This window comes from Dermacentor albipictus, chromosome 4 (assembly GCF_038994185.2).
Source record: "Dermacentor albipictus isolate Rhodes 1998 colony chromosome 4, USDA_Dalb.pri_finalv2, whole genome shotgun sequence".
Taxonomy (NCBI): Eukaryota; Metazoa; Arthropoda; class Arachnida; order Ixodida; family Ixodidae; genus Dermacentor; species Dermacentor albipictus.
This window is the reverse complement of record NC_091824.1, coordinates 159,764,666-159,785,601: the sequence shown is the minus strand read 5'-3', so window position 1 is coordinate 159,785,601 and position 20,936 is coordinate 159,764,666. Positions and strand designations below refer to the sequence as shown.

The 20,936-nt window shown below is 44.2% G+C and overlaps 1 protein-coding gene and 1 long non-coding RNA gene across 2 annotated transcripts in view; one reads left to right on the top strand and one right to left on the bottom strand.

The window, feature by feature from the left end:
- LOC135900001 (uncharacterized) overlaps positions 1-7,516 on the bottom strand; it is a 104,420-nt gene extending 96,904 nt beyond the window's left edge. The window contains exons 1-2 of the long non-coding RNA XR_011514324.1: positions 7,427-7,516; positions 6,157-6,211 (exon numbers count right to left, since the gene is read on the bottom strand). This is a non-coding gene — a long non-coding RNA (uncharacterized lncRNA). The remainder of the gene's footprint in view (positions 1-6,156; positions 6,212-7,426) is intronic.
- Positions 7,517-8,305: 789 nt separating this feature from the next.
- LOC135915774 (uncharacterized) overlaps positions 8,306-20,936 on the top strand; it is a 122,322-nt gene continuing 109,691 nt past the window's right edge. Inside the window, exon 1 of the mRNA XM_065448883.1 lies at positions 8,306-8,465. Within this exon, the coding sequence (XP_065304955.1) occupies positions 8,306-8,465 (160 nt within the window). The remainder of the gene's footprint in view (positions 8,466-20,936) is intronic.

Here is a 20,936-nt window from a genome sequence, read left to right as displayed (position 1 = left end):
TGCCCTTCCCGCCATGCTAGTGTGCTAAAGAATATATCAGTTTACAGAAAAATTGTCATATCATGTGTAAAATAGCTCTTCCTCGCAATAACGAAAGAAGAACGCGGTTCTTAGACACTCACAAATTAATGAACGTGCGCGAGGGGTTAGACACATGTGGTAAAGAATACGCAAATTTCTAGAACATATTTTCATTTTCACCCGCTAGCTTTTTTTTTTCACTAAGCCCTGTGTCATTTCTAACTCCATTAAAAGTCGTTATGGAAATTATTCACGCGGCTTTTCAACCGTTTTTTCTTTAAAAACGTCCAGATGGAATGGTGGGGCGCCACTGAATGGGCGCAAAGGGCAAAATGCGCATACTTAATATTCAAGGGGTTGCTGTGAATGTCGGGAGAACAAGTGGGCAGGGATAACACATACGCGGACGTATACGCTGCAAGAGGCCAATACTGAGCTTTTGAAAGCAATTTTTGCGAAAACGTATTGGTTTCTCCCCTGAGTTCGTTTTGGAACGTGGACATCGTTAGCTTTCTCGTGTATCCATGGAATCAGCAAGTCTTTTTCTGTCAAGAGAGACAGAGAAGAAGATACAGAAGAAAGTGGAAAGGCCGGGAGGTTAACCAGGAGGAAAAATCCGGTTTGCTTCCCTAGAGTGGGGACGCATGGAGGGGGAGGTAAAGAGGTCGGAAAGAAGAAAGAAAGAGAGAGAGAGAGAGAGAGAGAGAGAGAGGTAGCAAGGACACACAATCCCAACCGATCACTATCACCCTATACTATCACCGCACAGTAGGACTTGTAGTCCTAGGAACATTGATTGAGGGACATCATTGAATGAGTGCTGCATATGTTTGCCTACCAAGCGCCTATCGCATGCTACGCCAGGTAAGTTCAGTTTATCTTTTATGTCAGTTTCAGGGAAGAAACCGCGGCGCCGAAAAAAATGCAGCGTTAAGCACTACTTATAGCCTCGTCACACCATACAGTCGGACAGTGTCAGCGCATGCTACAGATGGATCTAGAACAGTCGTTGCGCATTCTATAGAAGAAACTCCAAAAGGAAATGCAAAATGAGCTACATTGTCCAGAAAAAGCAAAAAAAAATATTTACAGTACATTACAATTCAAATAATAAATATTACTTGCTATTGAACATATCGACTTGTGCATATATATATATATATATATATATATATTATACACAGAAAGAAGAACGAAGAAAAGAAAGACATAGAAATACAGTAATAAAGTATACGCTATGGAAACTACATTCGCAATGTTCTGGATGTGCAAGATGCAGTGGTAAGAGAGTTACTGAACACTGAAGCAAACTATTCAGAGTAATGATAACGGATTGCAGAAAAGCACGTAGTTCTGAAGTACTGACAGATCGATTAGATTCAAAAGCTTGGCAATATATATTTAAACATGGCGAAACCAGAATTGGTACGACATTTTGGGTATATACAGAAATCGGGATTACTGGTTGTATAAAGTGGCATAAAGGTTATAAAGAGAGATAAGGTGCCTCAGAAAGGCTGGACAACGTTTCGATACGTGGATCTACCTTCGGCAAAAGTGGCCTCGTCATCCTCAATGCAAGTTGAAATCTCATGCCTGTCTGCTCTGGCGAGCTGATTGGAGGCGCAAAGGGAGATGGCACACCAACGTGGCAGCACTTCTGGCTTCAAAAGCATGACGGCAAGGTTCCTCCTATTTTGTTTCTTTCCTCGATGGTGCTGTCCATGATGACTAGGGAGCTTACGAAGTGTAAGCGTGTTCCAAAAATTGCAACACGAGTAGGTAAATATAAATTTTGTTCAAAGTAAAGCTTGGCGTAGCGTGAATGTCAAAATCAATTCATTTGTATAGGGTTTAGAGGGCAAAGTGTACAGAAACTTTTCCTACACCTGGCCATTTTCTTATAATGAACACTTCCTCAAATGCCATTAGTAGACCGTGTGTAACGCATGACACTGTTACAGGATGGTGACAAGCAAACAGAAGTTCAAGCTTGACAATGGATGTGCTCAGACCTAAATTAAGCAAGCTAAGACTGAAGACATATAAAGTGCTTCAATAAATGGCTGTCTAGCAAAGGGAATAAATGAGAAGTGTAATTTTCACAGGATATGTATATTTTCTAAATAATTATTGCAACCTAAAAGGGTTGTTCAATTCGACAAGAATGCTCAAAACAGCAGGACTTGTCTGTCAATTCTCTTTCCGATGGCTCGGCAAGAGAAGTTTTCGCGTCAGATAGCTTACACCATACTTTTTTCTGTGCCTTTGTTATGTCGCAGTAAAAAGACAAGAATAAATGTAGTGAATAAATGAGAGAGCGAGAGCATGCTTTATTCTAGGCACTGGTAAGTAGGGGCGAAGTTATTACGCGCTTTCAACCTGGTTCACAATAAACTACCAGAGCTGAAATGATTTGTTCATGTACCACATAGTTGGCACAAACTATCAGACCTGAAAAATGCGTTTATGAACAACATAGTTAGCGCTACGTTTTCAAAAATAGAATATTTGTATAACCTAATAATTCTGCGGAAACTCGCAAGGTGGAGCGAAGTAATTACTAAAGGGAAGTGAGACATCCACCCAATCGTAGCAATTGCTGCAAAGGAAACCCATACGTATTCCTGGAAAGAAAGGCCTCGCAGTTGAAGAAAAATTGAAAGTGGCTGCCCCGGAAAAACGGTGGTCCCAGGTTTCAGACCCAGACCAGGATGAATTTTTCTTCAACTGTGAGGGTTTTCTTTTGAGGAATCCGCATGAGTTTTCTTTGTAGAAAGTGCTACGATTGGGTGGATGTCTCATTTCCCTTTATTAAGAGTATTTGTGGGGTCAACAAACAAGATGCAAAGACTAACAAACGACGCGTACGAGGGCTGATATCGAAAAGGTTACTTTTTTAAACGTCAAATTAACTTTATGCATGCCCTAATGTATTTTTCTGTGCATGTATCCTATTTGTTAGCGCTGCAAATACTCGGGTTTCAACATCACCTGCCTCAGACAGCCCTTTATAATTTTCTTGCTTCTCCAGCCACCATCATTGTTTCTACTCAAACCGGCCCCAGAACAATTCATGGAAGCGAAGGACGTGAAAATTGCCGCTGCACCAAGATTGGTTGTATAAAATGCATTGCATCACATCAACACGTAATAACGCCATTAGTCAATCAGCCGCATGGCCAGGTGAAAGGCGATATGTTTCACGCAAGCACTAGCATTTGCGCATGTCGCAGAGGATATAATACTACAACATTATTTATCCAATCACTTCCGACGATTCACGCAAGACGTTAGTAGAACAAGAGTGATCATTACAATGAGCGCTGATGCAACGGCAAAGTGGTCGTCCTGGCGTACCTTGCTTTCGGCAAGAGGATGTCATAAGGCACGCGGCCTTTATTGTCTGTCAGAAACTAATAACGGAATTCGCAAGAGCCCATCAAGAGCATGTCATCGCTTTGCCTGTGACACAATGACCGAGGAGACCAAATTACTTTCTGCCATGCCCTGGGCACTTTGCCCGCGAAGCACTGATTGGTGCCTGCTAGTTGACGCGGCACATGGTCGCGCCGACGACAAAGAATTCGGATTGCGTCGTGCATTCAGACCACTCAAGATATTTCTTTTTGTCATTAGCTTCGGAAAATCGACTGCGATCTTTATACAGTGTGTTTCAGAGAATACTTTCGAAAATCCTTGAGAGTTGCCTGTGGCAGACAGCACAATTCTAGTTCATGAGCTGGTCTACTCGAAGCGGCGGACAATATTTGCAAGATAGATTGAGATGCAAAGTCGGCTAATTAATAAAAAATCACAAAGTTAGTGTTTAGCTAATTACATTAAGGAGCATACTGCAATTTACGAATTCTAGCCGGGGAGCTCGCAAGGCGGATCGACTTGGAACGAATTTTCAAGATGACACCAGTTTCGAGATATAAATTCCCGAACTTTGCGAATAAATGCATTGGCGTTCCAGTTGATTTGTAAAAAAAAGGTCGTTTCATGCACTGAAGCACACAAGCACACAATCTTGACATCCAGCGCGACGGATCGGCACAACAGAGAGGAAGACAAACACCGGTGCAAACAACAGTTGCTTATGACCAGCTATAACCAGCTATATATATATATATATATATATATATATATATATATATATATATATATATATATATATATATATATATATATATATATGTAGAACTTGAGTGGTGCTACAAGGTAAACAGAACAAATTAAGTATTTAATTTCGACAGTTTCGATCCGTGGACCGATCTTCGTCAGGGTTTTTTGTAAACCCTGACGAAGATCGGTCCACCGATCGAAACTGTCGAAATTAAATACTTGTTCTGTTTACCTTGTAGCACCACTCAAGTTCTTTACGTTTGAAAGGTAGCCTGAAGAAACCCTCTTTGCCTACTATATATATATATATATATATATATATATATATATATATATATATATATATATATATATATATATATATATATATATATATATATATATATATATATGTATAACGTTTTCGGCTGGTGGACCAGCCTTCATCAGAGTGCAGCAACGCATGAACAACACATGGTAGGTGTCCTATATATATATATATATATATATAGCACTTTCATTGCCTATGATGTCGCAGTCACCCTTGGATCCCTGAAATCTGAAGTCATGTGCCTTTTCTCCTAGTTGGTGATGAGCTGTCTTATTTCCAGCACTAGTTGGTATTGTGGTACACGTCGTAGAGCGGACAGCAGACATTGCAGGGCACCCTTACAATCGGTGTAGACGCTCCATTTCCTTTCATTCTATTCTAATTTTATTTACAATACTGCTCACCTGGTTCGGGCCTATGCAAGAGAGGATACATGATCAAAATGGCAATATATGGAATCATGCAGAAAAGAATACTAATAAATGATAATAAAAGAGAAACGCTAGGATGACCATGTACTAATACACATAAATAAGTTGCTTTGAAACAAAGAAGTAATTCTAGCAATAATAAGCAGATCAGATGCAAAGACTGAATTTGCTGTTAGAATAGGTTAGCATTTAATTGGCCTAAAATATGTTGGTTCATAAGAACACATGGTGTCAAATAGCAATACCGTTTCCTACAGAATTATAAAGATGTCAAGCAGGAAAACATTAAAAAACTTTACGGTGAATATCATCACCATGCGAAATGCAAATTGTGAATGCTGTTACCAAGTGCATTATCAGAGGCAGATTTTACAGCACCTGTAGGTAGCATGTTCCACTCGGAAATGGAGTGCGAAAATGGTGAGCCTTCTGAGCGTTATAATGACTTTGATTTTCGCGCTTTAGTTTGTCCTGATTTGTTCTGTATAAGTGAGTGAAAGGTGTTTTAATGTAAGGAGTACGTAGTGTATCTTTTAGTGGCTATGATAAAATAAATATAAAAGTCGAGAAATCATTTTGCGCTGAGCAAAATGATTCACTCTAATGGGATATTCACTCTAATGGGGAGCCTCATAATGCTAGATTGACGCAAATATTGCGAGCTGATAAACGTGGAGCATATAATTTGTGGTCTTTAGTGACGGTTATTGATGAATCACACGAAATTCGCTGCGAAACACAGCAAACTCGCCAGCAGTAAATGTTGTCTGTCGAGAAGTTTTAAACGGAATGGGGATGGCTTTTGCGGGGAAGAGCACTGCTCCCGCAATTCAGCTCACAGTCGTGGAGCAGTGTCCTGCTGCTGAAGTGAGTATGCGTCCAGCGGAATGCGTCCAACGTAACAAGTGAGCAATGCGCCAACCGGAATGAGCTCGTGGGAAAAAGGAAATGCGGCAGAGGCTTTATTACACGCCGTCCTTTGACGCCACGCTTTTACGTCACACGGGGGCTCGACAGAGAGCCGTGCCCCGCGGTGCCACCTGCGCAGGCATGTAGGATTTTTTATTTGGGGGGGGGGGGGGGGGGGGGAGGGGGCAACCCAAGGTAATCTTTCTATGCAAATCAGGGGGGACGAACGTACCCTTACTAGTAAAAATGTGAATATTGCCAACTATTCGTCACAAAGACGCGTAACCCACAAAGGAGAAGTGAAATAAGGTGTACCTCGCAGGCTCGCCCTATGAGATACACCTCTCCTTTACTTACCACACAATGAAACACATCAAATGGACTCACGCATGACAGAAGCGCAGGAAGAGCACTGCCAAGAACAAGTAAACCAGCGAAAATGTAAAATAAAGGTTTCTGGTAGCGCTTTTTGAATTAGCTATGGAAGAATTACAGATATATATATATGTGTTTGCGGAACAGTCAAAGTTATTTTAGATTCCTCGTTTACTGCTCTACCAATTTGAGTGCCAGAAGCGACTCGTGTTGTTATTTGGAAAGTTGCGAAGCGATGCGTGGTCGCCAGTCCTATACAACCACGTAGAGCGCAGGACGCTGCGGTTCTAGACGTACTGCGTCCACCGTGAAAGGTTAGAAAAAACACCCACATTAGCACAGCAAAGAAGTGGCTACGTCAGGCGGCTCGACTGATAACTGTAGAAGCGTTTTCTCTACTTACGTTTTAAATAATATGACGTTCATCTATAAGTATTTTCACGAACGGTTAAATTTGCCAATTTTCGCTTTTCCTTACTGTTTGGCTCTTGCCTTGGCTATCTCTCTTAGTAGATCGCTTAATTTCTCAACTCCCTGCGACTCTTGTTTCAAGTTGCCAGTTGTGCACGAAAAGTGCTTTACAATTAGGGAAAAGCCTGACGAGGTAACGGGTGACAGTGATATTGCTTATGGTTTTAACGGTAATTGTAGGGTCTAATGATTTGCGCTTTTCCCATTATTTCATTTTCCACCTTATCTAACCCGTATCGCTGGTATATGGTTCCGAGGATCTGCCAGCATCGCGGTGAGCCGTCACTCGAGGATATATTGAAGCAAAAGGAAAAGTTAAACACAACTGGCATTTTCTCCGGTCGCAACTCGTTCCACTAGCATACAGACCAACTGACTACGAACCGAATCCCCTTCCTGGTCCCTGGATGAGTCTAAACAAAGAAGGTTGAACTAACAAAGCAACAACGATGCGCGTGATCCTTTGTGAAAACTGCTCATCTCGGGTTAAGCGCGTGGGCACCGAATCGATGAGAAAACTGGCCTTCACACCCCAGGGGATGCGATAACTACCACGATCCAAAAGGAGTGAAAAAATTGACAACCATTGCATTCTGTGGAAATGGAATTGCAGAGAGAGCTGACGATAGTCAAAGCACTCAAACAAAAAGCAAAGTGTTTCACCTCCGTTGTGGCTCAGCCCGATGTTAGAGCAATGCGGGGCCGACCCGCAGTGGGGGTGAAGCAGACATTAAGCACTCCCCGTGGGCCGATGCCGAAGATAGTGCAATACCAGACTCACCCGCGGCGGTGGGGAAGCAGTCGTTGAGCTCTCATAATATGTGGGCTCATCCCGAAGGTTTCGAAGGGCGCGTTCCAGGTTCCCGATCCCACATGGGTATGTGCCATTGAGTTTGGACCCTTTTTGCACTATCATGAGGATCGGCCCATATGATTATTTTTGCTGTTGATGGATGCCGAGAAACCTACGCAAGGTTAGTCATATACAGTTTTCGTTGTAAAAGGCTACAAGATGTTGACCGCCGAATCGATTGATTTGTCAGCGCTTTAGAAATGTGTATGAGGAGTGGTGGCGTGGGCGGGGAAGGTAGGGGGGCATGCCGCTTAAATTCTGCGGGGTGGGGGGCGGTGGGGGGGGGGGGCGGCTCTCCCGGGTCTCTTTCTGGGTACGCGCCTGCACCTGCGTAATGAGATAAACTGAACGAAGAATTTGACAACAATTATTTCGGTCTAAGTGACCTTTCTGAATTGCAATAACCTGCAAATAGACTTTTCTAACGAATTGGTTCAACTTGCTACTATAAGCACGTGGTGCCGTTCGGCTTGCCATTCTCAAATTGACTATGGGAATTATATATATATATATATATATATATATATATATATATATATATATATATATATATATATATATATATATATATATATATATATATATATGTTGTGAGCATTATATTATCCCTTCAACTTCTTCCTCTGTATATATTCATCATCATGGCCAGCATCATCGTCTTCAGCGCACGACCTGTGAAATAAACCGTTGAGGCTTAACAGCTGTCTCGCAAGTGGTGGAGGCTGCTTTCGATCCCTTGGTCCTCTACGCCTTCTCGTTTCCCTGGAGCTCCGTTCAGGCCGCCGCTTGGTCCACCTTTCCGCCAGCATGCCCCAAGAAGATCCTCCTGGAGCCTGCGGCGTCACCGTCTCTGCCCCACCGGCCGTTCCTACATGGACCGTCAGCACGTGGCAGCGCGATCCAACCATGTTTGCTGGCCTTCGTAGTGAGGGCGTTGATGACTGGCTGGACAATTATGACCGCGTGAGTGAGTCTAACCGGTGGGATGACATGCACAAGCTTCGCAACGTCGCATTCCACCTCAGTGACGTTGCCAGGACTTCGTTCGGCAGATTTTTGGCGCTCCCAACGTCCGCTCTGAGGTCGCCAAAAAAAAGCTTGATGGACGCACGTAACTGCCCGGGGAAACATACACATGTTATAAACCATTGAGGCTTAATGCATAAATCTCTAATCCCCGCTCTTCTTGATTTTGCATCTGTAGTTTGTTGCCCGCATAAGCTGTTCGAGATTAATAAGCTAGAGTCTATACAGAAAAAAGCTGTGCGATTTATATGTCATCGTTACGATCGCGACTTTTCACCCTCTTCAACACTTTCTTCCTTGAACCTGAACACGCTCTCTTCTCGTCGCCGTGTCGAATCAATAAAATTCTTGCATTGCATTGTCAATTCTTTAGTTAGGCTCTCAAATGATAATTACATTAACTTCGCGCCGGGATCATCAACGAGAAGCCTTCATGACCTACACTTGATACCCTACTACGCACGTACTAACATGTTCAAATTCAGCTTTTTTCCCCGCTCAATCGAAGACTGGAATTCATTAACTGGGTCCATTCACCCATGTTCATCCCAAATTTTTGCAACCGCCATCCCAGATGCATAATCGTCCTCACCCATGCCTGGCAGCATTTGTATAACTTCTTGTGCATTTTTCTTTCATCAGTGCTCTTTAAAAGTGTTCACTTGTGTTTACCGCAATATACTCCGATGCATTTTTTGTACCTTTTCTTAACCCACTCCTGCTATAGCGCATATCGCGCTGCAGTATGTATAAATAAATAAATAAATAAATAAATAAATAAATAAATAAATAAATAAATAAATAAATAAACAGCGGTCTCGCAGTATATATATATTACATTACAATTACGTGACACACATGCTAACACACACGCACACACACACCCATATATATATATATATATATATATATATATATATATATATATATATATATATATATATATATATATATATATATATATATACACATATATATATATATGTGTGTGTGTGCGTGCGTGTGTGTGTGTGTGTGTGTGTTAGAATGTGTGTCATGTAATTAGTCTCCCTAGTGTTGATCCTCAATCCGGCTAAACGTTAAAAAAAAGCCACGCATGTAGGAAACTGGCTTGATTTGGCTCACTGAGCTTTACCCGAGCTATCCTAATTTATCCACAGAGTTTTCCTCCGACAGCGGAAAGAACTTTGGACTACCCAGTAAGTTGCAACGAAGTGAACTTGTTCCTTCCTGAATGTAGAATTCCGTGTCTATTTGCTGTTTCTAAGCTGCTTCCCGCTCGAAATGCGGCACATGTCTCGCTGAATACCATCGTCCGAGTCACTTCATTTACTCCGGCAAAGGCGTAAGCCTGGCTCTAATTAGGCGCCAAGGGTGGGCGACTGCAGCAGTAGCTTGTCACTCGACCGTGGGGTTCCTCGGGGGCGCAACGTTTCGCGTTGACCTGCCCAATCGCGTCATTAGCAGGCCGGTTGGACTGCACTTGCGTTGCCTAGGCTGCAACATACCAGCTTCCTTGCGGCTGGTATGTGACAGCTCTACATTTCCATGACTGGAGTACTTTCGCGATATTGAGGACGAAAAAAGAAGTTATGAAAGAATCTTTTTTTTTTGGTTGGTAAAACCTTTGTTTGAGTGTCGTAGTCACTGTTTCGCGAGCCTGCATAACGGCCTACATTTGGTCAGCTAGCGTGGAGCTGTGCAGGGAATCGGCCCACGTCATCGAGAGAACATTGGGGTTAATGCCTTTAGCTTTTACCACACATTCCCAGAGCGCACGTTTTAGTGGAGCAGGTTCTAAACCCAGACCTTGCAGGTGCTGTCGTGATAGATCTCAGTGAAGAATCTGTGATATGCTAGCGGGTTTCGATAAGTATCTGTCTGTAGTTGCCGCCAGGTGGTCGCTTCGGCCCTGCATGACTTGTTGTTTGGCGGAGGGAGAAGCTCACGAACATATGAGAGACGTTGAAAGAAAAGGAAAACCACAGAAATTAACCAGGCTGCATTGCTTTGTTACGCTGCACTGCGGGAGATAAAAGCAGGAAGAAAGGGGGAAAAAATGTCGCAGTGTCGTCCACAAGGCGAAACATTGATAGCGATAGCAAAGTGTTAGACAACTGCACGAAGTGAGGTTCGTAATTCTATCGGTCGTATAAGATGCGGTAAACATTGGCTTACTAAATAACTTTACAAGCAAGGTGCCACTCGGGCCCTTTCAAGCACGAATGGATGCCACCTGATGACCGCGAACATCCGCTGTCTCAACGCCGGCGTGATGAAGAGCGGAGTCACTAGCGAGTGAATTCCACTTCGTGCTGCCTCTCGCTTTCGTTAACTAGCGCGGAGCGAGAACACAGCGCACGCGAAGCCATCCGCTATCTCGTTTCGCCTAGCCTTTTACGCCCACCGTAGATTACCTCCAACGTATGGAGGTAATCGCGTGCACGGCCGCGCTCAGCCGCGCCATGCGAAGCCGCTGCCGGGTCTAGGAGACGCGCGTTATCGTGTCCCCCTTTCTATCGCGTGCTCATAGCACATTTCTTTTCTTATAAAGTTTATTACTACTACTACTACTACTACTACTACTACTACTACTACTACTACTACTACTACTATTAATACTGCTGCTACTACTACTACTACTACTACTACTACTACTACTACTACTACTACTACTACTACTACTACTACTACTACTCCCTGCTCGCCCACTTGCGCATGCGAGAAGGCGCCGCTCATCAAGCCACCACCCTTATCAGCTCACGCTCGCACCTACAGAATAGCAGTCTTATCGTACTTGAACTTTAGGAGTACCTCGTGGTACGCATACCTCGTGGTATGCCGACTGCGACGGTGGAAGTTCGCCTGGAGTGTCCATATAATTTGCCAGCGCAATCAAAGCAAAATAAAAAAGAGAAAGGATGACAACTGATGCGAGCGCGCGCCCAACAGCCTTCGCCGCGCAATCAAAGCTGGTCGCACAGTGCAGTCTTTAAAAAGTGCAGCAGATCTCTGGTAGGTTTCCGTGCGAATGGCGTTTGAGTCTATGGTGTCATATCTCTTTTTCCTGTGAACACTCCGTCATTCAGTCGGCTTAAAGTAGCACGCAGTAGAGAGTTATAGCTGGGTGGGTTGCGGGCCAGCGGACCCCTCGGGAGACGCCACTACGCATGTGCGGTACTCTGGGGCGGCCAGCGTGTTTACGGAGCGGGCCTCTCGCGCACTTGTCTGCTCTCTCCAACGGAGCGTGAGCAGCCGACTAGCGTTGTTGCAACACAAACATGGCGACCACCACTGGCAGGGAGTTTCATACGATAATTACTAGAGGTAACTCTGGCGCGGCCATCGTTCAGCCACCATGGAAATGATTGGAAGTACATGGATTTGCCTGATATTCGTACTTGTGGATTGTTGTTTTTGTGGCTTTGTTTATTAGGCTTTATTCGTCTTCATTGTCCCAAGTATCAAAGTGATTTATAATTTTCTAAGTGCAGAATACTTCGCCAGCACGCACAATCACTACTAATTGCAGTGGCTCAACCTGTCGGGGTGGCCGAATTGAATCGCGCAAAGCGTCTCCACACGCTGGCATGCCCGCGAAAAATTCATAAAGGTGTTCTCTGCTCCTGTACTCCTGTGCTAGAGGTCCTTTATTCGAATCCTGCAGTTAGACAATCTTAATCAATGTTTATTTAATTATTTAGTACACAGTAATTTGTTGAAAGGAACGAATTTACGAAGTCGCGCAGCCTTGAAGCCAGAAGGACGAAGTTTAGGCAAATCCATGTACTTCCCATAATTCCCATGCTGGCTCCCGTAGACACTAGCGCCAGAGTTCCCTCTAGTAATTATTCTATGAAACTCGTGCTATGGTCGCTAGCACGAGCAGCAGTGGCATCCCGTCGGCGTCTTCTTCAAACGCAGCACGATAATAATACCAAATCGAAACAAAGATGTACTATTATTTAACACTTGTTGCCGAAGAAAGGCAGGCTTGACTGATTATATCATCTTCACAGTAAGTCCGACTTTTTCCCACAGGCGTTGCAGCAAAGCGCTCCGCTCTAATGCCCCTCCGCTCGACCAGAACGAGGGATCGCACAGCTAATCTCTTTCCTTCGTGCGGCGCTACGCTGCCGTCTCTGCTCGCACGTAAACCCGGTCAGCTTTAAGTTTCTAGGATGTGTTTCCTCATCCCCGTTTACTGCACGAAAAGCCACTTGCACAGAAGTTGAAGGAGGAAGAGCGTCACGAAATAACATGCAAGAAATATCTTTACTAAAGAGCTACCATTTTCGCTACCGCCTCCGCATCCTGCTTGCAGAACTTGCTCTTGAAGTAGTCTGGTAGGCCTATTGGCAGAAGGATTAAGGCCCGAGAAAATTAGCACAATGAGCACACGTGGCGTCCTCCTTTCGACATTTTATTCTTTGTCCGAGTTTTTTTTTTGTGCTTTGACCTTCTGCGAGTACGCCTGCCAACTTCAAGTACTCTGGCTAATCCGCACGACGCATGTACCTGGCCTGGCTTATAGTGAATTCCGATGACAGATTAGGAGTGGCCGATGAACCTTGCGCCGGAGCACTCTGCTACGATGGAGGGCAACAGAATGAAATCAACGACTGAAACACAGATACTGCCGCCAAAGCAATTGGTAGAGCATGTTAGCCCCCCTCCCCCTCCCCCCTTTCCGAAAGCGCCCAGCATTCCTAGCGTTTTTCGTTGTTTTCGGCCGTTTCGGTTTGAACTAACGCGCGTTGTGTCTATAAGTTTCGCGTTTCTTGTTAGCATCCTTCGCTCAAATGAAAGTCACACCACATGCAAGTCTTCTCTTTTCTGCCGTGATTTTGCGTCTGAAACGTCGAAGACGTAGTGAAGCCCACGATCTATTCGAGGGCAACACATCGAGACAGCTTGAAGTTCCTTCGGAACTGCTTTTGATCCACAAAAATGAAGGCTGTTAAAACGCGAACTTCGGGAAAGGAGCCGTTGTAACCTCTTCATCCGAATTCCCCCGGACGACATCGTCGACGAAACGCGCAACTTTCACTCTCTTGGACAGTGGGCGAAACATTATGTCGAATGCTTGCTTGAATACACTACAGATTCCGAAGCTTCTTCGTAACTTTAGTCCCTACTGGTCGATAGGGAACTTGAGCTAGATTCTCCGCAAACAGTAAAAGAGCAAGTTGACGATGCGAAGCACCACACATTGTTTCCGAGAGACCATGATTCGCGTTCACGGGTGCCATAGCGTTACGTAGGCTGTTGGCGGCCTGACATCAAGACTTCCGGTTGACTCCATCAATTTTGGGGGAATAGAGAACGCTGCTCCATGGAGTGGATCTAGCTGCGTAGGTGCTCCCAATCCGCCAATGAAGGATACGGTAGGCATTCAATCCCCTAAAGGAATAGACCTGCTCCGCAACGAGCAGAAAAACTACTACCGTAAGTGCTGTGAATCTGCCATTGGAATTCACCATTAGCTAGCAGACTAGAAGCTGAAAGGTGGCGGAGCTGCAAGTGCCCGACACTTGGCTTCCCGTACCAGAGCTAATAAGTATTGTGTGTCTACTTTCTTCATCATATTTTTTAACCCTAAATCGCCCACGAATTCATGGCATGTGTTTACATAAGAGCTTGTGGGATGCGTCAGATTGCGTTCTGCATTTCTCTTTAACATGAAAGTGATTTATGCTGGACTCCACCATCATCTTCCTCTAAAGGATGTGACGTCAGCGCGAACGTGTAAAATATCGCCTCTCTTGACAGGGATGACGCCACCATCTACGAGCGGTGAAGCGAAGTACTTCACCAATACATTGGCTAGCGCCGACAGTGAGCGCTTCGGTAGTCTCAGTGCAAGGAAGACTCCAACGCGGTGTAGCCTGGTGTAAGTGGTGTAGGCCTCCTGCTGAGGTGAGGACGTAGTTTCGTAGATGGTTTGTCTTTCCTGTCCGATTAGCCTGTGATACCTCGTCGCCTATGGAGTAAAGCTTCAACATGCATCAGCAGTGCTTACATGCCGCTTATCTCGTCGCTTGCGGTCGCAGAGACTAAGAAAACTGCTGCGCTGAGCGGCGCAGAAAGACAATGGCGTCGACGGGCGAATCTTGCTTTGTTCCGGCACGAGACACGCCAGGGTGAAGCAAAATGCCTTCGAGCGTTCGCGGCGCACGCCTTCGAACTCTGCCACTCGCATTCCTAAAGCTGAGCGCGTCACAACTCAATGGGCTGCCGAAAACACAACGTAGCCGAACCTAAATACTAGCACCTTCGCCGAAGGTACTCGGTAGCAGGACGCCACGCGCCTAGCAAACCAACAAAACGGTCACCCGCCCGCAAATCATGCGCCTTTCGCTGCAGCGGACCGTGAGTTCACGAAGCAAACAAGGAAAAGCTTCTATGATGATACGGCTTTTTTTGTTGTAATTAAGTAGTTTCGACCATGGCATGGTTGGGAACGATAGGTGTTATACAGGTTAATAATTTTTATGTTCTGCGGAATTTTTGTAAATTGCTTGCTGCGGATAAAATAATTCTAGTTCTTGCGCTGGATTGATCAGAGAAGCGAACATTGCTTGCAAGAGAAATCGAGACACATATTTAACTAATTAACAAAGAATACTGATTGCCTTTGTAATTAAATCATTTACGGAAGATATCACAATTTACAATTTCTGCCGATGAGTTCGCAAATTGTATTCACTTGCACTGACTTTGACGAATTACACTGGTTTGGAGATAAGCGCCATCAAACTCACCATAAAATACACTATTGTTTTACTTACTTTTTTTATCAAAGCGCTCTTTCATGGATCACAGCACCAAAGTAACTGGAACGCCCATGTACTTTTTCCCACACTTTGATAAATATCTCGAATATGGTGTCGTGCTGAAAATTCTTTAGAAGTGGATGTGTCTTGCAAACCTACCGGCTACAATAATTAAATTGCAAGAAGTGCCATAAATTAATTAAGAGTTTATTTAGTGAATTTATGTCAGTTATCTCAATAGATTTCTATTTCTCGTAGTAGTAGCATCCGTCTTTTTGAATAACCCAACTCAAGTAGAAGACTATGCTATCTGCCACAGGGGATTGTTTCGAAAATTCCGAAAAAATTAGAAAAAGTCGCAGTTTCGCTCTGAAAGTGAAGCATGGATTGCGATAGCAATTCATTAGACAGCTATACGAAGCAATGATAGTAGCTTTATCGGCGGTATAAACTTGTAAACATGCGCTTACTAACTAAATTAACGAGCACGGTGTTACGCCCGCACAGGCAAACATGAACACATATCACTCGATGAACGCGGACACTTGCTGTCGAAACGCTGGCGGGAAGAAGCAGCGTAGCAGCAGCGAGCGAATCGACCTTCTCGCTGCCTCGCACTTCAACGCAAACTAAGCTGGGAGAACACAGCACACTTGAAGCTATCAGCCATCGGCGCATGTATACTCGGTCCCCCATCGCTATTGTGAACTTCTAGCTCGCTCAGCCGCGCCATACGTATGGCCGCCACCGGAGAAGAACGCCGCCCTCCCTCCCTCCCCCAATTCATTGCGTGCGATGAAAGAAGGCGCGTTTCCTCTCCACCTTCCTTCCTTGCGCCACCATCATCGGCTCACTTTAGCACGCTTTCACTGACACACTCAGCATACGACGCGCGGCCTTGCTGTTATCGCACTTGGACATTGTAGGGAACATCACGGTGATGGCGATGACGATGGCGACGACGACGGTGGTGGTTTAGTGCCTGTAGTGTTCGTATAATTGTTATCGCTATAAAATGAACCACATATACACATGCATAGTTCATTATGTTCAGTGAAGTCCAACAGGGACCTCACAGAGTGATGAATTTCATTCAATTTCACGCAGAAAAATGGCTGAAGAGCCAAACAGCGCAACTGTATGCCCAATCGTAGACCCACGTGAGTAACGTGATTGATTGTTCTTCCCAGGTGGGCGAGCATCAAGCGAGCTTCCTTATCCAGCTGCGATCTCGGTCACTTCATGGTTGCCTGACGATGAGGCGATGAGGTGCAAGCTGTCGCGTCATTCATGGGTGTCTATACTATGGCTGTCACAGTTGCGCTCTTGGGCTGTTCAGTTTCACATTTTTGTATGAAGTTTGCCGGAATTTATTACGCTGTAAAAAATTAGCAATGCCTTTTGAATTTCTGGAAACAGTTACGTGCTCATCGGATACCGTACTGGGCGTACTTGAAGGTTTCCATTGGGAGCAATCGCATGGCTCTTTTGGTTAAATATTAATTAGTGTAATTTACATAATTCCTTGCTTATTTACTGCATAAAGTGATTTTCAAGTGTATGACTCTGCCTTTGAAGAAATGCAGAGGATATCATTGATGGCGAATTCGGCAAATCGCACCGCGCAACTGGGCGCCCCAATGCGCTGTTTCATCCAATCATCATCGCCCCAGGGCACCCCGGTGCGCGTTGGTGGAATTTGACGAATTCGCCATTTATTTTCTCATCTTACCTTTCCTTAAGAAAAAATAGACCTCATTTCTTGAAACACCCGGTATATCGAATAGTGTGGTAGCCAAATTATTTGTGGACAGTGTCCAAGTTGCCTATTTTGGTAGTTTGACACACTACAGGGAGAGTACTTATAAGGAAACACACAGTGACCATGTGCAGAATTGTTGCCACAGCTGGAGCGCCGTCATGCGCCTACTGTTTGATTAGCTGGCAAAATTTAAAAAAGTAAAAAGAACAACAAAGAAAAAAACGTTGTGGTGTATATAGGAGTGTGGCGATTATTTATTGCCGAGGTATTGCACGGTGTCGTGGTTCTTTTGCACATTTGAAATATCTATTAAAATTACGCAAGTTAATTTTCTGAATGAAAGGCGACTTTTAGACGCAAATAAACGCATTCATTTGCACTACCGTTAAGCTGCTATAAAATGGTGGCACTAAATACTTTTAGCTATTAGGAGCACAATCGTTTATTGCCGAGACAATTGGTATAGGAACATAGCGAATATATCGCGGTAAACCTCGGGTTTTAGCACTATGCTTTCACGGCGCTATGAAGATTATTTCGGTGCGAAAACATTGCGTCCTTCGCTTTCTCTGATTCACCTGCTTACTGAGAATCGTGGCTTTCTGTTTGATAGTTTGCACTCTACCTTGTATAACTGTGCGAGAGAATTCAGATAATCTTAGCCCAATGGTTGTTGCCCAAGTCTCAGCAGTCAAGAATGCGAGGTTAATATTGGAACGCCTATTTCGGTCGCGAATAGGCTTTGTCTATGCTAGAGCTCTCTCCGAATAGCTATCTTTCTGTGCCAACCTATTGATGTGGTTGACTTCACCTGCTCTCCATTCGTTTTGCCACTTCAATCAAGTGACTGCCACTCATACGTACCTTCGTAAAAAACCCGCACTGGTGGCGTAGAGGCTTTGGCTTTGCGCTGCTAAGTCTGAGGGCGCGGTATGAAATCCTGGCCGTGGGGATTGCGATAGGGACGAAATGCAAAAATATCCATGTATCGTGCATGAGCGAGAGAGAGCGAGCGAGCGAGAGAGAGAGAGAGAGAGAGAGAGAGAGAGAGAGAGAGAGAGAGAGGGTCATTAGGGAAATGCAGGGAAGCTAAACAGGCTGAGCCCGGTAGGCTACCCTGCACTGGGGTAGGGAAGAGGGGATTGAAAGAGCAGAAGGAGGAAGTCCACAGTGTCCACTGTTACACACACAAGCGTTCATCACTGAGTCACTCACAGGAACCCATGAAAGCTGGTGCATTCCAAGAAAGGTACCAGTGCCTTTGTGGCCTTGTAGATAGCAGACGCATGCGGCCACGGAGCACAAAAATTTCTCTGTGAAAGAATGGTCGTCTAAGTGTTCCAAAGGTGGCCGAAGGGCACTCATCTCGTCTTGGCATTTGGGGCAGTCCAACAGGATATGTTTCGTCGTTTCTTTCTGACTACATGCGCTACAGTTGGGCTGTCCGCCATTTTATTTAAGAATAAGTAGGCTTTGGTGGATGAAATTCCTACTCGCAGGTGGCACAGTATCATTTCTTTCCGTCGGTTATAACCAGGTAAAAGTTGTAATTGGATGCACGGTAAAGAACCTTGGTGGTCGAAATTAACCCGGAGTCCCCCAGGACGTGCCTCATAATCATATCGCAAATTTATTATGTAAAACTGAAGAATTTATTTTTAGCTACGTTAAAAGGGACCATGGAGCTCAAATGTCCGTTATCTAATTGAGGGAGCTCAGAGGCAGGCCACAAAGGCCTTACCTAATTGATTCCGGTAAAATTTTTCATTACGAAACCTTATTCATTCCAATTGAACGCATCGTCGGCGATAAAACATTGATTTTTCTATGAGCGTGCCTCGATTTAGGGGAATTATGAACATCTGGTCCCCCATGGTTTCCGTAATATCTCAGCTATACTGTCGTGATCTACAAGCTGAGTTTGTGCAGTCTGGTGACTAGATCGCTCTTTCTCGACATTTTCGATTTTGAAGTGAACGAGGCGTAGTCTGCTATCGATCATCGAAATTCTAGATGCCGAGGCGGCGGCCCACTTGCTTTGCCAAATTTATGTAAAGCCGTTTCGTGTAGCTAATGCGGAAAATGTATGCACCGTGAGGGTACGTATTGAAATATTTATATCTCTTTGTATAAGATGCTTATTCGTCCTGTTATCTAAGTTTTCCTAAATGTACTTCTCAATATTAAGCGTGCATATCTACAGTATGTCGTATACTGCATACATAAAGGATCTTTCGAAATATATGCAAGTTTTTTTCCTGAATGCGCTGTGAGGCAGCGGCGCGTGTTAATAACTCGCGGACGTGCAGTCGCTCTTAAATGCATTGATCATAAAATTGTTTGAACTGACTTAGTGGACAACCTCCCTCCCCTCCCTCATTGTTATTAGGTGGATTTAATGGGAAGGAAGTATACGTAAGTGTATTATATTCCCTGATTAAATTGCATAGCCCAAATCATAGCATAAACATTAAAGAAAGCAAACCAATAATAAAAGTGCTTGTGGGTCCTCCTCGGAGGTAGTTTTTCAGAGCTTCAATTTACTTTTCCAGATTACCTGTGGTTACTCCTCACACCTTATGCTTCATGCTTCGTTTGTTGTGGCTTTCTACGTTGTGCACATGTTTACGAACGTCGACGTGTGGAGTGCGGGTCATATATATATAAATAAAAGAATGAACAACGCTGAGACCTGACATACATAGCTTCAGATGCTAAAAGACTTACCTTTAGGATTCATTTTTTCAGTTTATGTAGTATACGAGAAGAGTAGTCATAAAAAAGGAGTAATTCAACGCCTTTGTGGTTGAAGCCGGCATATTTATCACGCAAAAAGGCAATATGCATAGAAATGTGAATAGCTTTTATTTCTTCAACGCTTGGAACGGTCCCCTGGGCGAAAACCTGCGAAGCAGCTTGAACAAGACCCATAGGCTATCAGTAGCAGACAGCTTCTTGTCGTTCATGGATTATCCAGGGGCGACTCGCAGAGCAATTAGTTTTTAGATGTTCCCTAGACAAATTCTAGTCCGCACTAGAATGCGTTCTTAAATTCGTTATTATTTTCGTTACCATATGTTTGTGCAAGCCTCACAGCTGAATGAGCAAGTGTAAAGCCTCCAAGTTGTTATGCTCTTTCGCAATTTGAAGCTGAATGTCGTGCGTCACTAGTTTCGCAAGAGCCCACCATTCCTCGAAATAGGATCGTGTACTCTGACAAAAAGCATTAATATTTTAAGAAGGACCTCCAAGACGACAAGATGATCAATAATTTGCCTTGATTTTCAATATCACTTCAGAACAGATTTCCTTTTTTTTAATGTGTAGCTGACGCTTCAGAAGTTTTGGCGGCAAAGCAATTTACGTAAGTGGAGCTGCAGAGTCGGGTGGTTGCCAGCCTGTTTTAATGGCATCGGCCATAATTGAATGAAGCGATCGGAAAGCAATCGGCCGATTTATTTATGAAGCGCTAGTGATGAAGGCAATATGAAGGCAATGATGAAGGCAATAGTGATGAAGTAAGTACGTCTGCTGCATCAGAGTGACATAGGTTTAGCTCATAGCTATGTTGCTCATTCATCTAACCTCTAAAAAAAATGAGAGAACCAACAATTCTCAAGATAATGTCACATAGTAGTGACGGAAAGAACACAGTAGCAATACTGCGAATGACGAAACTAACTTTCATTGGGGGAACCTGTGCCCACAAAAACAGGCTACACTTCAAAACCAATGATAGCGGCGAACACAGTCGGCGATCGTCGGAAATGTGATCTGCCGGTCATGCTTGTCGGCTTTTATCCATGAGTCATCGAAGGTTCCAGAGTAATCGCTTGTCCCCAAGCGATTACACAATTAGAGCTGCACATGCAAT